The sequence below is a fragment of the Colletotrichum jinshuiense genome, chromosome 5 (genome assembly GCF_051148585.1).
Source record: "Colletotrichum jinshuiense chromosome 5, complete sequence".
In the NCBI taxonomy this organism is placed as follows: Eukaryota; Fungi; Ascomycota; class Sordariomycetes; order Glomerellales; family Glomerellaceae; genus Colletotrichum; species Colletotrichum jinshuiense.
The window spans coordinates 4,431,077-4,453,117 of record NC_139312.1 but is presented as its reverse complement, the minus strand read 5'-3'; the positions used below and the strand labels follow the sequence as shown (position 1 = coordinate 4,453,117).

The following is a 22,041-nucleotide window of genomic DNA, read 5'->3' as shown; positions in this document are numbered from 1 at the left end:
GGCTAGCTGCTACCAGCCCTCATACGATGTGGCGAGAAGCACATGAGGGTAGTCTGAGGAGCTTCTAGTTCCAGGACCTGGTCGATCATTCCAGATCTCTGTGGCGTTCATTAGTTGTTACTCAACGTGGGCGACTTCAAGAATGCGGTAGCAAGAAGTCGATAATCTAGAACTCGAGACCCATTCCGTCAGCAGACTGAAGCGCTGGAGATCGTCAAATCGAAGCGTTCATGTAGCTAAGTATAAGAATGGATAGGCAAGAATGCCTCCACGTCGCCGTGGCAACGCTTCATGCTCATTCCAGTGTATCCAAAGAGACCGCCACACCATGCCACGCCTTCCGCATAATCTTCACGATAAGGAGACTTAATTGGGGATGTTCCGTGAGAGAAAGTCTCATCAGTCTCAGCTGAAGGACTTGGGGAATTATGTCTCGTGATTCCGCCAACCTGGAATCCACATGGTCGCTTGACTAGACCGTACGGTTGCAGCCGCTGATTCTAGTTGCGTGCCGTCCCGCTAGGCACTGGTGCGGGGTTGGCACAACCGGCAATTGATTACTTCTGTGCATAAGGTACCTATACAATTTTATCAGCGAGTGAAATGGCTGGCTGAACCTCTGATGACCTTAGCCATATCCGTCGATGCGATGCCAGCCTGCACGCGTTGCAAGTCTCGGAACCGTCATGAAGGGGGTTCACCCACGCGCGCTGAACCTTCAGCTCAACGCCCATTTAGTGGCACGGTGACAGCTTCTCGCGACTTTTTGCATATGAGCATTGCTCCAAAGACTATAAATAGTTGAACCTGACCAAGATCTGTTGACCATGTCAGAAAATCCGTACCACTGCCTGAAGGTTCAATCTCTTCTCTAATTGTGCCCTCGCCATGTTCAGGAAGTTGCTCGTGTGCAGCCTAATGGGCCTTGCCCATCTCCCGACTCTGCATGCAGAGGCTGCATTGCCACCAACACTGGTCCTGCCCTGGGGAGTATACGAAGGTCAGCCTATGGTAGATGATCCAGAGGTAGGCGATTGACTGATAGGGACACGTTTCGTACACTGCCAAATTCTCTACTAACCATTTGAATAGATTTACCTATTCGAGAACGTCCGTTTCGGGGCTAACCCTCCGCGATTCGGGGCCCCGGCCTTCCCAACGTCGACAAGCACAGCTATTCAGCCTGTCAGCGACGGGCGCAACTGTATTCAGATTGATCTGAAGCTTCTCAACAACACACCAGGTGGTCAAACCCATGTCAACACCCCCGATGACCAGGTCACTCCTCAAGATGAAGACTGTCTCTTCCTTGACCTCTACGTACCAAAGTCCGCAATTGAAACACCCCCGCCGAAGCCTTTGCCGGTGGTCGTATGGATCTATGGCGGCGCGTTCGCATATGGCAGCAAGAACCAGCTCGGTCCTTTATACACTGGCCAATCAGTAATCAAACAAAGCAACTACCAGACAATCTTTGTCGCTGGCAACTACCGTCTCGGTGCTTTCGGCTGGCTCTCGGGAGACTATATGCAGAAGAATGCTCAGCCAAACGCGGGACTGTACGACCAGGCTCTTCTGTTCGAATGGGTGCAGAAATACATCAACAAGGTGTCCGGCGATGCGTCTCAAGTTAGTGCCTGGGGCGAGTCTGCCGGTGCCGGGTCTATTCTCCATCACCTAGTTCGCGAAGACGGTGCTGTCGATCCCACATTCAAGACCTTCGCTGTTCAGAGTCCAGCATTTGAATGGGCCTGGGACAATGGCCCGATGGGCAAGTTGGACCAGGTCTATCAGAACTTCTCAAGTCTTGCCGGCTGTGGCTTGGCCTTCAACCTCACCTGCTTGCAAGAGTCCACGAACCTGACGAAGGCGAATCAGGCGCTCTTTGGCACTGTCAAGCAGACTGGTCTGTTCCCAGTTGGGCCAGCTGTGGACGATAAGTGGATCACCACGATTCCTACCATTTCGTTCGCGAATGGTGAGTTATCAACACTCTCAACTGAGTTTGGCGCATGTTGGCTGACACCGATTTCTCAGGTAAATACTGGAAGTCTTCCATCCAGTCGACAATCATCTCGCACGTTCTGAACGAGACTGCTTCATTCACGCCGTCATATGTGACTTCGTCCGACACATTCGCCGAGTTCCTCGAAGTCTACTTCCCGGGAGCCGAGCTGGCGTCTCAACGACAAAGGATAGCTGCCCAGTACCCCTGCACCGAAGACCCTTATGACGGTGACTATCGGCTCTGCATCGCGACCGTGATCCGCGACGCCAGCTTCACCTGCAACACCCGTGACCTGTACTCCGCGTTCCCCAGCAAATCGCACATGTTGCGATACGGGTTCCCGACTGCCTCATTAGCCCGCCACGCGTCGGACTTGGTGCCTCTGTTCTCCAATCACCGCACCGAAGCTGAGGCCATCTTGGAGAAGAACAATGTCAGCGCCTTCGAGGCTAATGCCTATGCTTTCCTCGTCATCGATAGCAAACTGGCCGAGGCATATCAGACTTACTTTGCGTCCTTTGCGCTGTCGGGTGGAAACCCTAATGCACTTTCCATGTCAAGGGTTTGGCTCAGGGAGCCACCGACTTGGACCGTGGCAGATGGTAGCGGGGACGAGCTGACCAATGTGCTCACAATCGGGGCGCCCGAAGTGTTGTTTTCTGCGTTCACGGTCGATGTTCCCGACGACCAGAATACCAAATCAGCTTGTGGCTTTTGGACCGAGATTGCCAAGGAAGTTGTCGAGGCGACAAATGTAGCTGGCGATAGATTGAAGAGGGTAGGCTCTGAAGAGCTCTGAAAGGGGCACGATTTAGTTATGTTGCGATCAGTGCCTTTCTATTAGAGAAGACGACATGCATTCTACACCCGCGAGCGGCTGAGTAGAAGAGGAAGATGGTAAGGGAAACAGACACAGATGCATTATCATAGACAATCAAGTACCGAAGAAAAAAAAGTCCATGTCTCCATGTCGTCGTTGAGGTCAATAGTGATTCGCCAAGGCGCCCAAACTATCACGTAGTCACGGACTGGCATACCTTAAGCCTTCAGTTTATTTCACCGATCAGCTTACTGAGACCAATAGGTTTAACAGTTTCATCCATGTCCGAATAGCGGGTGTGACCTATGGCAAAAGGCTGGTCACGGGAAAGCTGGGCAGGAATGCTGGCCTGATGAGTGCTTTAATTAGGTAGGCTGGTATGGCCGGGACTCGCAATGTGACGACGAAAACATTAGAGGGAATAGGTCAAAGTGAAAATGTGTCGCATGCCTGAGGTTACTCGTACTCTGCGGCAGAATAGTGTGAAATAGACGGCTTGTCTTATTAACTATGGATCAGGGGCGAAGGTCTATTTGTACTTCGCCTAGGACCATCGCCGTGGGGCGAATTAGTCGGCCCGGATAAGTAGGTCTCTACAGCAGGCTGCGTAAGGCTGCCCGGAAGGGTTGCAGCATTACGACATACCCCCCCAGACGGCGTAGAGTCGTCTGTAATATAGTAACGGCTGTAATCCTTTGTTTCCTACCTACAGCCTTAAGAATAATATAAATAAAAATAGATAAATAAAATAATAAGTAAAGAAGTTGCCTGCCAGCTTGTTTGCTATTTAATATTACGTAAAAAGTATATTTACGTGTTTACCTATTAAGTTGTTATTCCTTCCGTTTAGTAAGCTTGTTTATTTTAGCGTAATACCTAATTTAAAAGCAAGCTTGTTGCTTAGAAATAATATTCCTAGTTATATAGTTCGTCTCTTTTCTTCTCCTCTTTATATATAAACATACATATATATACGTATATATATTTCTAGTATTACAACCTATATATATATACGTTTGCATGTAAATCTTTACCTGTAATATTAATAAGCTAACGTCGTTTATTTAGATGCTACTAAAAAGTAAAAAAGAACAGGCAGCTGCTACCGCTAAGGTGTATACAGCGCTTGCTGCTAAGTGTAAGGTGAGGGAGGGTAGCAGCCCTTCTTTAGAAACTAGGCTCCTGCCTAAAAACAGTACGTTTTTATTAACTTTACTTCGTCTTTTACTTCCTTTCTAACTTCTTATATAGAAGAAGATAGTACTACTAACCCAGGTGGTAGTTTAGAGGGTAAGGGTTTACAGCCTAAGCCTCTAGAACTACCGCCTGGTAACAACAGGTCTAGTAGCATAAAGGGTGAGGGTTTAAAGCCTAAGCCTAATAAGTTACTAGCTTCTAAACGGCAGCACTAAGGCTGTAAGCCTCTTTTAGGTACTACAGGCCTTAATAAGTATACCTATTATATAAAGTTTATCTTAGTTTCTAACTTGTAAGTAGAAGGGTAGAATAATCCTACTGATTTCTAGAATCCTTAGTAGCTGCTACCGCTTAGAGACGCTATCTACATCTAGTGTATTTATAGTATACTAGTAGGACTATTATACAGCAAGTATACATCTAGTAGCACCTTATAAAAGTACTAGTACTACTAGGAAGTTAAGAAGCTGTACGTACTAGCAACCAGTAAGGTGCTTCATCTAGAGCTAAGGTTCCTAGCTGCTAACAGGACTCTAGGTACACCCTAAAAGGTATATATATTTATCTACTACCTTATACTAATCCTAGCTAACTGTATTTATAGTCTTTTGCTTGTATAAAAAGTGCTCTTTATAAGGCCCTTAATGAAGCTAAGTACAGTAAGGGTAAAGGTTAAGGTGAGGTAGTAGTAGTACCACCTGGTAGTTAAAATAAGGGTAAGTCTTTAGATAAGCCTGTTTAGCCTCTAGGTGGGAACGCGCCTGTTAATAGCGGTTTAGCAGCTGGATCGTCTTCTAAAGTAAAACCTTTATCTATAGAGGCAGCTAGTCTTTAGGCTGTAATTAACAGCCTTATTAGATTATATCTACCTGCTAGTGTAGTCCCTATATATAACGTCCTAATAGATATATATACAGCTGCTCTCTAAAAGTAAGAGCTAATTTGTATTAGGAACTAGGCTTCTAGAAGCTACTTATACCTCCTAGCTATTAGGGGCTAATACTTTAAATAAAACCAGCCTATAGGCCTTACTTGCTCCTACTTCTTACGCTTTATTTTGTTGTATCTATAACTATACGTCTTACAGGTTTAAAAGTACTTTAAATCTCTTAAACTTTATATAGGAAAGTAACTTTATAAGCCTATCGGCTGGTATTTCGTCTATTAGTATAAATACTATAGAGAACAAGCCTTTTACATGCTTCTAATGCAGCTATATATTCTAGATATCTATATAGTATAATCTAGTTGAGATACATTCTCTATTACCTACTACAAGGCGAATCGTCTAGCAGTTGTTATAGTAGATCTTCTATACGTCTTTAAGGTTGAAATTAATATCTTAAAGTAGTTGTTTTAGTATAATTATCTCCTTTATAGTATTCTTAAAGCTAAAGAGCTCCGCTTCGGTTGTTAACGTTATAACTGTATTCTAGCATGCAGCCTTCTACTAGATTAGTCCTCTAAACAGTAAAATTACGTATCCTTAAGATAAACGTTATATCTCTTTATTATCTATAAACGAAGCGTTACCTGTAATTAGGAGAACTTACGCTTCCTTACCCCCTAAGATACTAAAGTACGGGGCAAGGTATTAAGTATAGTATAGATAACAGATCACCTGGTTTACTACAAAATAGTACTAAAGAGACGGGTTCGTTAGGAAACACAACAGTATAGTATATATAAAAGCAACATCTAGACGGATTATTACTATAGTATATAGGATTAACTTAATCTTCTCCTAGTAGGTCTTTACCTTAGCAGGTGTTGCTTATCCCTTATACTTCTTAAGTAAAGTTAGAGGTAGTAGGGTTGTTAGTATATAGTAGTTAACTACATTAAACTTCTTTACTATACGTTTAATATACTAGTTGTAGGCAAAGTAGATCTTCTAGGCTTTATAATTTCGTACGATTTAAATCCCAAGATACTATTAGACTAGTCCTTAGTCCTTAAGTTTATAGTTGTGTTTAATCCCGTTAATTACTTCCTTACCCTTATTTATATAGTCTCTATAGTACAAGATGAGAATATCGTCTATATAGAAGAGGACTAAGACGTACTTGTTTATTATCTAGAATAGGTATAAGTCCTTATCTATAGGTCTAAGTTTTAGACGATAGAGTGTTAAGGAAAACTCCTTATACTATAGTAATAAGGCGTCTTATAGTCTATATAAGGCGCGTTGCAGCTTAACGTACTTCCTACACTATTTAAAGCCGTCTAGTAGATAGTAAACAACTAGAGGATTATTTAGTCCTCTTTTAGCGTTAAGAAACGCATTTATAACGTTAAATTATTAGACCTCTAGATTAAATTACGCAGCAATCGCTATTACTACCCTAAACGTTCTAGCAGTAAGTATTACTACATATATCTATTTAAGGGGGTGCTTTTCTTAAAGGTCGCCTTATATATAGATTCTTGCTTTACAGCGCTTAAGGTATCTATTCTAATTAATCTTATACGTAAAAACCTATTTTAGAGGTATAGGCTTCGTTTTTACCTCCTTCTAGTTAATAATTTTCTAGGCGGATATTTCCTCTAATTTACTAATTTCTATACGTATAGCGTTATAAAACAGCTTTTAGAGGCTAGTTAGCATCTTCTTAACGTCCTTTTACATCTTTAGAAGTTTAATAAGATTATTAGAGTAGATCTTCACCTTCTGTATTTCCTCTTGTCTAGTCTGCTTCATCTAGTGTATTAATACCTATATAAAGCAGTAGAGGGAAAAGTATCCTTTAGTTGCTTCTTTATACGCTTTACCCTTATCTAGTAAGTACGTATTAAAGAAGGTATTCTAGTTATATTCTATATATAGAAACGTAAAGTAATTTACAAACTATAGCAAGCGCTATAGTTTGTATTTATAGCCTTAGTCTTTATAGTTATATACCTGCTCCAACCTATCCTAAAGGTTGCTTTATTCCCTATTTTCTAAGTATAGCTATACTAGGTGAGTCTAGAAGTCTTTACTTTAGACTTCTAAATATAAATCGTCCTCTACATCTAGGATTTATAGAGTACTGTATTTAATATATACTACATCGTCTGTAGCAGCGTATATAACGTTACTAGCTACTAGATTTAGGTCTAAGTAGTTGTCTTCTAGTGTAGGTATTACTTCGTTTGCTTTAGGAGTTGTAATACAAGGCGTACCCACCCTACTTTCCTTATCCCGGTTTATATTGGGTTGAGGTGTAGGTTCTAGAAAAAGCAGCCATCCCCCCTACTAGTTAGATCCCGTTGCTCTACTTAGAGGCTGTTTTACTAGCATAGGGGTTTATAGTAATAGTTACTTGTTTTTAAGTATTAACGTAGTCTTACTGTCATCTAGTATCCTAAGAAACTAGAATTTAAGGTTAGTATAAGAGACTAGCTCCTGTATCTTATCTGTAATAGTACAAGCCTCAGCTCTTGTAATTATAGATTTTACGTTATCCTTTAAGTAGAAAGTACTCTCGTTAAACGTTATATTACGTATAATAATTACTTAGTTAAGTAAAGGTATCTAGATTCTATACAGGTTGTAGGCATTTAGAATGTAGCCTACTAGGTATCTAATATGCCCTTACGGTTCCACTTTAAAGTTGCATCTATTTCTATTTACCTTATAATCCTTCTTTAACAGGTAAGCCTTACAGCTATATATATAGATCCATCCCTATTACAGGCGAAGTTTGTATTCCAGGCTGGCTTAGTAAGCAGGTTGCTACTAGTAAAAGTATTACTAGAACTACTGCTCTTTAACTTAAACGGGTAAGAGCCAGGCTCTTTACTATAGAGGGCTTATGTTATAGAGGTAGGCAGCTGCTATTACTGCTTCAACCTAGAGAGAGGTTAGGAGGCTTACTAAGTCTAGCATCTTAATTACTTACGTAATAATTTCTTAGCTAGCCCTTTTGCCTCCCCTATTTAGTTTCTTTATATATAGTAGAGTTACTTTAATTTTAATTCTATTATCTAAGGTCTAGACCTAATATTCCGTATAACTATTAATTGTAATTACAGCTTGTTCTACATCTTGCTGTATTTTATAAATAAGTACGCCTTACTATCTAGCTACCTAGCGTTTAAAAGTCTAGATAGCTTTAAATACGTTGTTATAGGTTTTACTTATATATAGGAATATAAAGAGCCGGCTAGTAAATTCATCTTTAATTACTAATAGCTAGCAGCTTTAGTTATAACCTCTTAAGTAGTTAAAAAGGTCCTACAAGATCCTATAATATAGTCTTGTTGCTCTTTACTCTAACGTTCGCCTAGAAATCACCTATCTAGTATAGGTCGTTACGTAATACTAGTAATTAATACAAGCTAGGCCCTTAATCCTCACCCCCCAAGCGTTAAGTATAAGTTTCTTAAGTGCTGCTAGTATAAAGTATCTAGATTATAGGTACTAGAGCTAGGTATTATTACTCCTCGTTTTAGGGGTCTTATATAAAGGTTGCTTTATTTTCTATATTACTAGTACTAGGGTGCTTATAATTCTAGTATTACTTACTGTAATCTATTTATAGGAAGAGTATATAGAACTAAGTTTATATTTAAAGAAGGTAATATTTACCTTCCTTATAAGCTGCTTAACTATAGAATTATCTTTATATCCTCTAACGTAAAGGGTGCTATTAAGGCTAGAGTACTAGATCCCTATCTTCTATAGAAGTACTTCTAATATAATGTTTATATAGAAGTTCTCTACGTAACCTACATTTTAAAGTGTTAGGTCTTATAGGCCGTTTAGCCTATTTAGTACTCCCTTTAGAATCCAGGTTCCCGTTGTAAGGATAAAGTATAAGGCTGTACCTAAGTTAACCCTCTCTTTACCTATTATAGAGTAAATTAAATTAGGCTTTAAAAGATTAAGGTTATTAACAAGGTAAGTAGCTCTATAGTTATCTAGAACTATACTTTATAAAAGGAAGTATAGTCCTATAAGTAGAGTTATAAAGACTAACAGTTAATTCAGCTTAGGCGTAGCATCCTATATAAGCTCCCTTAAGAGAGGCTTACTTATTATAACTGCTACAACGTTCGCTAGGAGTATTACTTTTCTAGTTAAGTCGTCTTAAGGCTTCTTTCCTTTATCTTTATTTAACTTCCTTTAGGGTTAATTTAGAGGGATCCTTACGGCTTTCAGCCAGCCTTTTTAGGCGAGTTCAGCTTATAGGTCTAAATAGTCTCTAGAATTAATTATTTAATAAATCTATCTGCTCTTTTTACTTAAGACTATTATATTTAGGATGCAGGTCTTTCCTATAAGGATGAGTTTAAGGTAAGTATAATTAATTAGATCTACTAGGTGAGAGTAACTATAGGTATATAACTTACTTTTAGTCTTTCTTCTAGAGGTAAAAGGCTGTTTAGAGATTATAGAGTTAGAGCGCCCTACTAGAGTTATATAGATTCTAGTTAACTTACCCTAATTCTTTCTATAGAGAGTATCTTTATAAAGCAGGTCCTTAAGTATATCTATATATTAGCCTACATCTAGAACTCTATCTCTACTCTACTCTCGCTTTAGAATATTAGTAAGCTTAGAGGTAGCCTATATTAGGGTAAACCTTTATCCTACTGCTTGTAAGAACGTTTTTAAGGTAAGAGTACCTTAAACTTCTAGAAGCTTTAGTTGCTTTACTTTAAGATAGACGCCTTAGAAGTCTTTAAGCTAAGTACTTAGGTTTATACTTATATTAGCTTAGTTAATAGCAGCCTAGTATTCTTTACGTATAGTAGTAAGGTTTATAGAGTTGCTTAAGGTGTATCTTTACTTTAAAATCCGGATTAAGGCGTAAAGCGTGTAGTCTCCTAAAGCTAGTAGCTCTATTTATATAGGTGTAAGGATATCTTCTATAATAGTCTCTTTTACCTATCTATTAAGAGCTTTATATAAGCGTTCCTTTTTAGATTTCTTTACGTTGCAGCCTGCCTTTCTAGTAATATAGTTTATATACTTCTTAAGGATCCCAGACGATTTCTTTATTAGGGTCTCTAGGTTGTCTAGAGGTATAGGCGTAACTAATTCGCCTTCTGCCTCCGCTTGTACTTTAATAATTACATTATAGGCAGTATAGGCTGCGTTGTAGTCCTATCTCTATTACAAGTTCGTATAGGAAATCTACTCTCTAAGCGAGAGTATTTCCTCTACTTCGCTTAGGTTAGATCTAGAGCTGTAGTCATCTAGGTTGACGTATTACTAGACGTCCTTTACCTTAGCTTCAACTTTAAAGGTTAGCTACCAGGCGGGAAAGTCGCGTCGGCAAGTCAGCTTCCAGTTGGTAGCAAGATTTATAGTTGCAGACGACATCGTTACAGAATTAAGCTAGGGAACAAAGAGATAAAGATAAAGGCTTAGGAATTTAGTACTAGCGTCGTACTTTCGCTCGGGTAGCTAGCTAGTCAGGGTTGGTAGTAGCTAGGCTTATAACTGTCGCATGCCTAAGGTTACTCGTACTACGCAGCAGAATAGTGTGAAATAGACGGCTTGTCTTATTAACTATAGATCGGGGGCGAAGGTCTATTTGTACTTCGCCTAGGACCATCGCCGTGGGGCGAATTGGTCGGCCCGGATAAGTGGGTCTCTACGGCAGGCTGCGCAAGGCTGCCCGGAAGGGTTGCGGCATCACGACAAAATGAATATCCTAACTCGTCGTAGTGAAGGTGGAGAGAGGCGCGTGGCAAAGATTGTAAGGTGATGTCGCGACCGATTCGGCAATATCGAAATCGAAGGCAAGATGGCGGGCCGCGGGCGAAGGCTCTTGTCGGGTTGTGGGGGCGGGGCACATCCCTGGAAGGGGGCGACAACAAGGCACTCCCAGGATCACGAGATAGAAGCTACAATGATATCCTCATCTTCAATCCCAGATAGAAGGTTTAGTAGAGGAATTTCGTCTTCTCAAAGGTCACCTTATCAATAATAAAATCTCGGCACTGTGCCTCTTCGTGGATACCTTCTGCAGTTGATCGACTATCAAATGTGTGGTTATTGTACATTGTATTAGTAGTCTGACTTTCACTTGAGGGCTGTAAACCCGTGATGCTAAAGACACTTTCAAAAGAAGATCAAATGTTTGAAAAAAAAAGTCTATCTGCACCATCCTGAGCCTTCCACCTTTTTGCGCCGTTGCTCGGCCGAAACCTCTTTAACTCCTTAAGATGACCACAATTGCGATCGGGGCTAAGATCTATCAAATCGCAAGATAACACCCGCCTGACTCGTACCGACTACAAACAAAATTCCAGGATAGCCGAAAACTTAGTTGGAAGGAGCAGTCCTTCTCAGGTTGAGAATGATCTTGCCATCAGTGTCATCGCCGGTCTCGTTCCACTTCAGGTTGTAGATTCCATCAATGTCGGTGGCAGTGGCATACCACCAAGACTCAAAGCTACCATCCTCTGCCTCGACAAGGACGAAGTTGCCGTAGAAGGTGAATCCGCTGGTCTTACGATCGGTCGTGGACGAGTTGCTGCTGAGGAAAGCGACGTTGTGTACGCCAGAGTCAGCGGTCGGGATGGTGAAGGTCAGGTTGGACCAAGTGGGCGCGGTGGTGACGGCGGTGGTGTTAGGGGCACCAAGCCATGTTTCGGTATCATTCTCTTCAGGGGTGACTGTCATCGATCGTCCGGTCAGTCCCGCATTCGCCAAGAAAGGAAAGTGGGGATGCCGGTACTTACAGATCACCGGGGCGGCATTGGAGTCGTTGAACTGAGTGTAGTCTCCGAAGTAGGCATCGCCTGTGCAGATGAGTGTTAGTCTAACGGCATGTCTCGGCAGTGAGGGGCTAGACCGAGCCGAGCTGGTGGTAAAGTTCCTGCACTTGAAGGGACACCAGGTGATGACTTGGGACGATCTTTAGGTAGTATCAAATTTACAGTCTTGGAGACAAACTCAAAATCGAACTCGCAGTCGGAGAAATAGCTTACCTCCAGCAGTGAACAAAGGCAAGCCACCAATTCCAGTGCCATAAGCGTAGATCTGGAAAGAGCTGGTGTCGGCGCGGCGAACGTGAGAAGACTTAGCAGACCTCACGCTAGCCGGGGCAAGTCCTGGGACAGCGGCGGTGAGGGTGGCAAAGGCCAAAAGAAGGCTTCCAATGTGCTGCATTTTCGTAATATTGTTTTCGGTGGTTGTTGAACGATGTTATGAAGCTGTATTAAGCTTGTGTTCATGAAGGACTGAGGTAGGACGATTACTCTACTATGATTAAGAGGTGATGAGTGTGAGCAGAACTTCTTCAACGGGATTTAACTTCCTTATATATCTAGAATCAAGTGACCCAACATTGAAAAGTCTCTTTCCGGGATATCCGTGGCACAACGTGATCTCCCCGCCCAAAAACCTGGCAAAGAAAAAGCTTCTTGACAAAAAAAAACCACCAAAATCCATCCCCGTCATCCCATATCGCGGCTCAGGCCACTGAGGCTGAGACTCCACCGATGTACGTAGTTGCTCATCTATCATCGCAACTTTCTTATGCAACCGCGCGGTTGGTGGGTGTCTAGAAGAAGAAACAGGCATTGACCTTGTAATCATCAACGGCAGTGCCTTTTTCGTCTATTCCAGAATGAGGTCCATGCCAGATGGTCCATACGCCAGCCAGCACAACTCGTTTCGGAATGTGGGATGAACATGCAGGAGCCGAATCGAACCCTGAAAAAGCGCACAGGCATCGGGCATCCGTAGGACAAGGTGGAGCGGGATTTTTTTTCTTTTTCTCTTCGTCTCTTTTGCGGACAGCCCGTCACGTCACGTTCACCCGTCCACCGGCTCCATCTTCAGAAGAGGCCGCGCGCCCACCGTTCCGGTCGCTCGGCTATACCGGACGTCTCACGCCGATATTCATATGAGGCCCTTTGCGGCTGGACTCCCATAAGGCTACTGCGGAGCTACTCCAATAAATATGCATTGCACTGTTCAGGAAGTTTCCTAGAGTATTCTGTGGGTTTAGATCCTGGATTGCTATCTCATTGACAGTCAAAATCCGTCAAAATTTGATCAACAACGATGTGACGCTGGAGAAGCCCGGAATTCCTGGCACAATTAATTACTCTTCCAATGCACGTTTTTGTCAATTCCCAGCAAAAGGGTTTTCCTGGTCCTGATGTGCCCAACATTCGGAAGCTCAAATTATCAGGATCGGTCGAATGAATGAACCACGCGTACGGTGTTATATAGCACACGCGGCGGCAGAATCCGGTGGGATGGTCTGGGCAAAAGATTCCTTGCCTCCTCCGCTCCGGGCGGGGTTAACTAGGCTGAAAAGGCATAGATGATCACCGGAGCCCCTTATTGAACCGCCTCCGCCACGGGAAGTGATCCCTGACGAGCCATATTGTAGTTTCTATTTCTACTTCCAACGAGGCTGAGTCGGTGTGCGAAGCTTTAATGGCCTTTCCCAGCCCTTCTAGCACGACATAGCAACGGGCTGAGTAGTATTTGAATTTCCAGATGCACATCTGAATTGTATCACATGACAAGATAGCGATGCGACAACCACTACTGATGAATCACTCTCCAGCGTCAACGCACTTCTTCTTTTTGCATATTCTGTAATTCTTTCTTGTAACTGGAGTAAAGCCTAGGACTTTTACCGAGAGTTTCGAACAATCAGTAATCCGCCTTTCCGTGAAGCTCATTGGGTGAGTGCCCCAGCTTTGATAAATCGCCCCCTTTTTTTTCTGCCTATTGCTCAGACTCTCACGCTCTTAAGAGCGACGTTATGTGGGCAAGCGGGAGAGATTACAGGGAATTCCGGGAAACCGAGTATCTGAAACTCTAGTACAATGCCATGTTCTTTAATTGGTGATTTTGTACGTCATCCGTGCCCTGGAAGAATCTGAGATGGGATGGAAACATCGGGTATTAATAAACGTCACTTCCGTCCCGTTCAGCTGCCAAGCCTTAAGCGAACTTTCCCCTGAGTCGAATACCGGAAGTGCACTCTGCGTCTTACGTTCCGTTCCCACGGAGCCCTGTACAGTTCAACAACGAAGCAATCTTAGACCAAAGCACAACAAGTTGAAAATACTCCTCGCCATTGAAGAGCCCTAGCGGGTTATGGTAGGCCCTGTTTGATACAACACTTTCAATAGCGGATGTGGAAGAGATTAGAAGAGATAATCGAATCCAGTAAAACTAGCAGCGATTAAATTTAGCGCAAACGAACGTTGCTAAAATAACGCCATGAATAGCAATTATTCCAGTCCAAGAATTGACAATGACAGAGTACTTGGTCCCAAAGTCTGCTGACCTAGGAGCATACTACCGCGGAGGATTCCTAGTCAGATCGACTACTGATCTCACAATAAATACATGTAGTCTTGTTAAAGGTGGCTTAGGCTTGAAGATTTCACACGGGTTGCTGCGTCCTGAGTCACGTCAGACTACTTTGTTTGGCAAGAACATTTACTTCTCTCCGGCGGTATCTTTGGATTCACGAAGCACTTGCGGTGGGTAAAGAGATGTTGTTTGTAGTGCTCGACGGACTCTGCCACATCCAATTTGGTGTTTCCACGTCGCCCAGCTTCAGATGAGGCTCATACGACTTCATGATGGTGACCAGGCCCAGCGGTGCGGCGGGGAACGCACACTCGCATCGACATTCGTCTTCGAGACACTGGAAGTTCATCTCGCCACCAAAGAAGGTGAGAAGTCAAGACGCAAGAACTTCCTCTTGGAAACACCAGCTGCGGCTCAGTGTCCCGCGAGACTTCGGTTCCGCCAATATAGACCAGCCAAGCCAACTGTGATCCAGCATTGCTCTGGCAAAAACGTTCAAGGCAGTGCCTTGAATCCTATTCTCCGAAGTCTCCAAGCCTGAAGTCTCGAACTCGATGAGTTCTCGTGGCAGTTGTGGCGTAGAGAGGAAACCGTCTTCAACACTATTGGAATCAGCAGCCACAATCACCAGAATCGCGCTCCCGTAAATTTCCGCCATCTGTGAAGACTGCTCTGCCCAGTCCTTGGAGTCGGTATTGCCTTGAATAATACAAAGGCCATCAACCCACAAAAAGGGGATTTCCAACAATGCAGCGACCGTGACGGCGTTCATATAGGTCTGTGGAAGAGTGTCGAAAGGGAGGTCGTCTAGGCGCCCATGAAGGTTCTCTGAGGTCGTTACACCAGCATTTCGCCGACCCCCAGTATAGCTCAGACAAGCATAAACGCCAAAGTTTCCGGTAGACTCCATGAGACGCAGCCCTTTCTCTGAAGTAAATTCTCGAAGATCAATCACTCTTCGAGGTAATTCGGGATTTGGTGTTGCGTGTTGCACTTCAGGACCTGGGTTGTCATGAAGCATTGCGCCCAAGCTTCCCCAATCTGAGAATAGAGCCAAAGAGTTCCTTCCATTATCCTGAGAAGCACCACTGACTTCATTTTGTGGTATTCATCAAGGGTCTTTACTGCTAATTCGCCGTTGCAATTGTGATTTTTGAGGCGATACTGGACCCACGTCCTCGCTTGACGTAGCCTCACCTGCCAGCTCTTTTCTGAGTTCCGCCCTTGAGTCAAGAGAATGGTTTCTTCAACAGTGAGTGGCCGCCAGAGATGAAACTTGTTAGCTATAAGATCCCACTCTTCGAGCATCCAGTGATCATTACCTTCTCTAATGAAAAGCTCGAGATTTTTTCCAGGTCCAGCAACTAAGTCATCGAGTATGTGAAATGGGTAGCGCAGCTCTATCGTTCCCTCCAGTGGGAGGAGAGCGAACGCCGATTTGGCGCAGTCGCATGTCCTGTACAGTTTAAATTCTTCCGGTCGACACTGATCACACTTCAGACCAGCCGTGCAGTTTCTCCATTCGGGAGACAAGTGCGTCAATGGTTTTTTTTTTTTTCCAATGATGCAGCATCCAGAGCATCCGTCAGTCGATCGACTTCACACTTGGCGCAAGTCAACTATAACAAGCTTCGACAGGCTTGAGCCCTGGTCCTGATTGGACTTGCTCAGCCCAAGGCCGCGGCAGAAAGCGCATTGAATGAAGGTAGGACTGCTCAGTTGAAGCTGCGATGTTTGTGACATCGTGTGATGTCTTGAGAAGTGGGGTGGAAACAGGGGTGTTGTTTCCGCCTGTGCCCCTGACACGAGCAGCTGGGTAGAGGGCCACTATCGGTACAAGTGTGGAAACAAAATGGTATTCTGGAATGTTTTGTCGCAAATTGGGACTGCACTTCAACAGCATGAGGCAGGCAAATTGTGAGGTACAAGAGACATTTTCAACATTTGATAGGTGAGAAATTCGTCCTTGTTTCACAACTACTGCTCCAAATTCTTGGCCGTAATGACCAAGGCAAAGGATGTCGCCGATGTTACATCTGCTTCCACTCATTTTGCTCATCTACATACGCCATACTTGGGCTATAACAGAAAATTCGGCGCCTTTTAGGAACCAACGCATACGTAGCGAGAGATCAGGTGGCATCGAACTTATGACAATCTCATCCAGCGTATGCACATGTAGTTCCCGATTTTTCAATCGAATTGATCGGACCTAAGCCAAGACTGCATCCACTCTTCCAGGCTTCTGTAAGCCTCAGCCACTCACCAAGCCATCCAATGAATCCTTCACACGCTAATGCTGACAGCTAAATTTAGACCCTAATCCTTCTCCAATTTGTTTGCTGTGTACCGTCTCGCACTTGGCCCCGCATTTCCCCTCAGCTTTCATTTCCAGCACGTGCATCACCGAGATCCTCTGGGGTTCATCGGATCCTTCTGTGGACCACAGACTGTGGTTCACCGTTCATCCGGAGCTTCTGTGAGGCGAAGTCGGGAAACATTGACGGAAGCCTATGTTTATGCTTATTTGGATGAAATTGCGATCTTGTGCTCATTGCTGCGGATCCCTTGGCGGACTTGCTTATGGATTGAGGCTTGTTTGAGCCCTGCCAGAGCCGCAATACAGGCTAAGCCTGGGTCTCGATCCTAGGCCCGCCATGACACTTTGGCAACGGAAGCCTGCCTTAGCTCCAGCTCCAGCCCCGCCGGGAAAAGCAATCTTGAGGCTATCGTGACCGCCTCTGTCATTTTCATGTCGATGGTAAGTAGATATAAAGCTATGGCTCTTTTGCGAGTCCAGTCCAGATTATCCACCACCACCACCATCGTCTCAACAGTCTACATCCAAACCACCGTCTCTAAAATCAGGGCACTGTCGCATCACATCATTACACCAGTCGCCTATTACATATTGCTACTCTTTTACCGGCATTTCTCCCCCGCAATAAAATGTCTTCCAAACTCTTCCTCGCTCTGGCAAGCATCGTTTCTCTTGCTGCGTCTTTGCCCCACGCGCCTCGCGAGTGCTCTCAAGCCGTGACCCCGGGTACAATCGATCATCCTCAACACTTCAACGTCTATCAATCCGCCTCCCAACCAAACCACCCCACAGACAACGTCCCGCATCTCGACCTCCACACCAACATCACACGTCAGGTTGTCATTTTCACCGGCATTCCGCCCTCAGCCACGACCTGCTCTCTCGGTTGGCGCCAGGGCCCGATCGAAAACCGCGTCTTCCGCGTCGATGGCAGTGGCCTCGTCTCCTCGCGCCAGCTCAAGTCCGAGGGCTTCCCGACATGGACTGCCGGAAGCGACGTGCTGATCAACCCCACGACCATTGCGCCGTTCCAGGGGGGCAGTGAGTTCACCGCGGGTATGGATTTCACGTTCTGGGACCAGCCTGATTTCTCCGCTCCTGCAACGCACGGCGGCCCGATTGTCAAGTGCCAAGAGAGAATTATCGTGGAGCTCGCGGTCAATCTGAACAACGGACAGGATGGTCGCGTGTTCATGCAGGATGATGCCGAGAATGGGCTGTACATTTCTTACTCTTAGAAGTGTTGCATCAGATGGGTTGTGGTAATGGGACTGTTATTAATGGATGAAATTGGAGACGTGGAGGTTATCTTTCAACATTGCATAGACAAAATAAATTAATGGCGCTAAAAATACTATACATATTCTAGAAATTTTCACCTGTCTTTCACTAAACCTCTCTAGCTTGAGATTTCATTCTGCCTATCTGAGCGAAAAAAGACTGTTCGCGTTCTTTGTTCAGAGAATTTGACCCACATCATCTGTAAGGCAACTTGGAGAGCGCGCAGAGTCGGCTGGGGAAGGAGACTGAAGATGATGTAGGCGGAAGAGAGCTCTAGAAACAAGAAATTGAAGTGATGGAAATAGAATGGTGTAAGATAGAGGAAATAGATTGGAGGAAGGTAGATTGGAGGAGTCCAGGGTTAGGAGTGAAGGATGCAGCGGATAATTTCAGATTTGTTAGCATCCGGGCTATACAAGGCAAAAGTGGAAGCAGGTAAAGTTGACTATCGAATAGACGAACCAGCAAGGTCTGATGTATTTGGTAGTAATGGCAGCAGTATTGTGGTGGCAGCAGAAGAAATAGACATGGGTTTAAATTGATAGCGATGGTTGAATTGCTGCTTTTTGGGTGGCTCTGAAGTGGGTCCCCGACGTTGTGGCTTTTTCGGGCACCTTCTTATCGCCGTTTGTGATTCTAGTTGGAGATATTTGGAGAGATCCCGAATATTACATGGGTTTAAATAGGTAGCCACAGTTCAAAACTCTTATCAACTCGGATGCCTAACCAATTAGATCCTAGATCGTACATCACGGACCAAGGCGATAGCGATATCTTCCCCATGGGAACCACCTCAACGAACCCCCCACGCTGACCCAGTTGCTCTTGTCGAGGGGAACGCAACAGCCGGGCGTCGCAATGCCATGGGGAAACCTCGCCTCCTATCTTGTTGTCTGCAGCAGAACGATGACGGCCTTATCATTGATGAGAAATTGAATCTACATGTTTGTAATTCCATGAGTCTATTTTATGACGACCGCCGCCCTGGTATACTCAGAACACTTGACAACAACTATCCTCGGAAGATCTTTAGCAGAACACTTGCGTTTCACTTACACCTTTTGCCTGGCTACAGATAAGAGTTAATCAGACGTTTTTACACTTACACGATGAATGAGGCTCCTGAAAATACAGTGGTCTCTACAGACGACGGCAGACCTCTCTGGAAGCGTGGCTACCTGCTCAAGCTCAACTTCATCACTCTGTCTATGGTCTTGTTCTGTACGTGAATCCCCACTCCTCAAAGCTTGCGAGAATATCCCAACTGACATCGAGCACAGCCTCCGCCAACGGTTACGATGGATCAATTATGGGCGGTCTTTTGGCCCTACCATACTGGAATCGGTTCATGCATTATCCTTCCGGTGCCTACCTGGGTTGGATATCTGCAATCTATTGGGTCGGAAATTTCGTTGGCTTCCCCATTGCAGCATAGGTAGCAAACCGCTATGGCCGCAAAATTGGTATCTACCTTGGCTTCCCATTCCTCCTCCTTGGCGTTGTTATGCAAACAGCAGCCCGGAATGAGGCGACTTTCACATACTCGCGTCTGTTCATCGGATTTGCGTCTGCTTGGCTTGGTAACGCAGCTCCTCTGCTGATTAACGAGATCGCACACCCCAAGCAAAGATCCGTCGCCAACGCTATGTTTATGGTGGGCTGGTACTTTGGTGGTACCCTCTGCGGCTGGGTGGTCTTTTCCTGTCGCTACATTGCATCGGATTGGTGCTGGCGCATCCCTGTGCTTGTACAGATTACACTTCCTCTCATAGCGCTGCCTGGCTTTTTTATGGCGCCAGAGAGCCCCCGTTGGTTAATCAGCGTTGGACGAGTCGAAGAGGCGACTCAAATCCTTTCTATACACCATGTTGGCGGCAACAGAGACGACCCTCTTGTTACACGCCAGGTTCATGAGATCCAAACGGCAATCAACATGGAGAAGGAAGCATGTACAAATGTCTCATACGCAGACATGTTCAAGACGCCCGGCAACCGCCATAGACTTTTCATATCTGTTACTCTTGGGGTGTTTTCACAATGGGTAAGTCATCCTTCTGATGTTTTGTGAAGATGGGGTGCTAACACTTCTAGGCCGGCAACGGTATTGTGTCATATTACCTGCCCCTTATACTCAACTCCATTGGGGTCACGTCAACCACTAACCAGACTCTGATCTCAGCATGCCTCAACGTATGGAATCTACTATGGGCTATTGCTGCCGCAACAAGTGTCGACAAGCTCGGCCGCCGTTTCCTGTTTTTAACCTCTGCCAGTATCATGTTGGTCAGCTTCATCATCATCACTGGTCTCAGTGCTATATTCGCTCAGACCGGAACAGCCGTAGTTGGACTGGTGGTTATCCCATTCTTATTCATCTTCTTCGCCGGTTACGACATCGCCATGACGCCTTTTTTGACGGCCTACCCTTGCGAGATCTGGCCTTTCACTCAACGCTCTCGCGGTCTTACAGTTACGTGGTGCTCTTCGGTTGTCGCTCTGTTCCTAAACACCTTCGCCAACCCCATCGCCCTGGAAGCGATCCAATGGAGATACTATATTGTCTACATCATAATGCTTACCCTCCTTTTAATCACCGTCTACTTCGCCTACCCCGAGACGCGTGGTCATAGTTTGGAACAGATGGCGGTCATCTTTGACGGCAACGATGCTGATGTCATTCTGGCGGCGGAAACTAGGGAGAAAACTGATAGTCCAGTCGTCGGCGGCGACAAAGATGCCTGGAAACAGTAAGGTCGGAATGGGGTGGTCAAGTTATATGCCTCTTAACCCTGCTTATTGTTTCGTAACACTGTGCTAGCGAGTTTAATCAATTCCTTTTTACCCATCTATACCTGGTAACTCAGAGGCCTGTGATTTGTACGTATTTTGAGTCATTTTCCAATGGAACAGGGCATTAGATGTTCCTTCTGAGAAACACATGCTTTGAATAAGATCCTTGGGGCCATGAGTTTGACACTCAGGTGAACAGTTGTACCAGCTTATTTCAACTTCTTCATTAACTCCACGCTGGTCGATGAACTGTTTCTTCTTGTCTTCCAAGCAAAATATCAAACCGTATGATATGGCTAGTGCGTGTGATTGGTCATGGCCAATGTCCAGGGCCAGGGAAGCAGCACCGTAGAGTCGGAGGTTCCGCCGTTGGATCAGCTATGAGAGGCGAGCGTAGTTGTTTGTTTGTATGGCTTCCTTGAACGAACGGTGCGTCTCGACTTGAGCGCTGTCGGCATCCTCAAGAGACAGGGCACTGCAAGGCTCCTTGTCAGGCCTTTATGCATTTGTTGTTCGGCTGGAATGAGGCGTTGGTGAGGCAAGAGCGGAATTCCCATCGCCGTCTTCGTCGCCGGCGTCTCTAGCTGAGGCTGCGACTTCACATTCCTTTTTGTCCTCTGGCCCCTAGGAACTGTGGAAGGGAGGAAAGAAAGCGGCGGGGAATAGTAGACGCGTATATCTTCCATCTGTTGAGGCCGTCAAACTCCAACTTGACGTGCCGTAGCGTTCGCCCCTTACTCTCTTAGGGTCAACTAGCTCCCATGCTCCTCCCACCTCCTCTTCCCATGGCTTCTGTTGCTAGGCGCCAAGGTGCCCCGGAGCTGCTTCGGGACAAACTCCTTTGTCGGATGGCAATGATGCCACGGTGGCTCGCTTATGCTTATCGTGAACACTATGGCTTCCAGGACATCATAATATCGGCGAATGTTGTTTGAGGATGTATGCTTCTGGTTCGGACAAGGGAGTGATTACGTAGGCAGAGCAGAATATGATTATTCTAGCCTGTGTGTTGTGTGTAGTGTGGCGCCCTTTGGCCGTTCTTCAAGCCATCAGGTAGAAAAGACGATCGAATTTGGTTTGAAGTGAAGAAAAGCGGGACAGGAGAGTCGGATCTACTGGGAACAATATGTGTCAGTCAGTCATCAACAGATTAGAACTGAGGGCTTGTTACATTTGAGATCCGTCGTGCCAAGCGTAATACAATGACGTGTTGCAAAATCGGCCAATCGCATTAGACGAAGCCGAATTTAAGGCCAGGAAATGTCGACGGCTCAAGAGTTGGTGGAAGCGGAACGTCTCTCTCAAGCAAGCGGGCGTTTTGTTTTTGGAGAAGGGGAAAT

At 44.9% G+C, this 22,041-nt stretch overlaps 4 protein-coding genes across 4 annotated transcripts; 3 read left to right on the top strand and 1 right to left on the bottom strand.

The window, feature by feature from the left end:
- Positions 1 to 888: 888 nt before the first annotated feature.
- Positions 889 to 2,807, top strand: EsH8_V_001068 (uncharacterized protein; the record flags this gene model as incomplete). The annotated part of the gene is made up of 3 exons (XM_083273584.1): positions 889 to 1,026; positions 1,093 to 1,978; positions 2,038 to 2,807. The coding sequence occupies 3 exons, from the start codon at positions 889 to 891 to the stop codon at positions 2,805 to 2,807; spliced, it is 1,794 nt and encodes a 597-aa protein (XP_083126299.1).
- Positions 2,808 to 11,286: 8,479 nt separating this feature from the next.
- On the bottom strand, positions 11,287 to 12,135 carry EsH8_V_001067 (uncharacterized protein; the record flags this gene model as incomplete). The annotated part of the gene is made up of 3 exons (XM_083273583.1): positions 11,287 to 11,639; positions 11,706 to 11,765; positions 11,955 to 12,135. 3 exons carry the CDS (start codon positions 12,133 to 12,135, stop codon positions 11,287 to 11,289), a joined length of 594 nt encoding a protein of 197 aa, XP_083126298.1.
- Positions 12,136 to 17,259: 5,124 nt separating this feature from the next.
- On the top strand, positions 17,260 to 17,868 carry EsH8_V_001066 (uncharacterized protein; the record flags this gene model as incomplete). The annotated part of the gene is made up of 1 exon (XM_083273582.1): positions 17,260 to 17,868. One exon carries the CDS (start codon positions 17,260 to 17,262, stop codon positions 17,866 to 17,868), a length of 609 nt encoding a protein of 202 aa, XP_083126297.1.
- Positions 17,869 to 19,020: 1,152 nt separating this feature from the next.
- Positions 19,021 to 20,662, top strand: EsH8_V_001065 (uncharacterized protein; the record flags this gene model as incomplete). Its single annotated transcript, XM_083273581.1, has 3 exons — positions 19,021 to 19,132; positions 19,351 to 19,952; positions 20,003 to 20,662. The coding sequence occupies 3 exons, from the start codon at positions 19,021 to 19,023 to the stop codon at positions 20,660 to 20,662; spliced, it is 1,374 nt and encodes a 457-aa protein (XP_083126296.1).
- Positions 20,663 to 22,041: the final 1,379 nt, after the last annotated feature.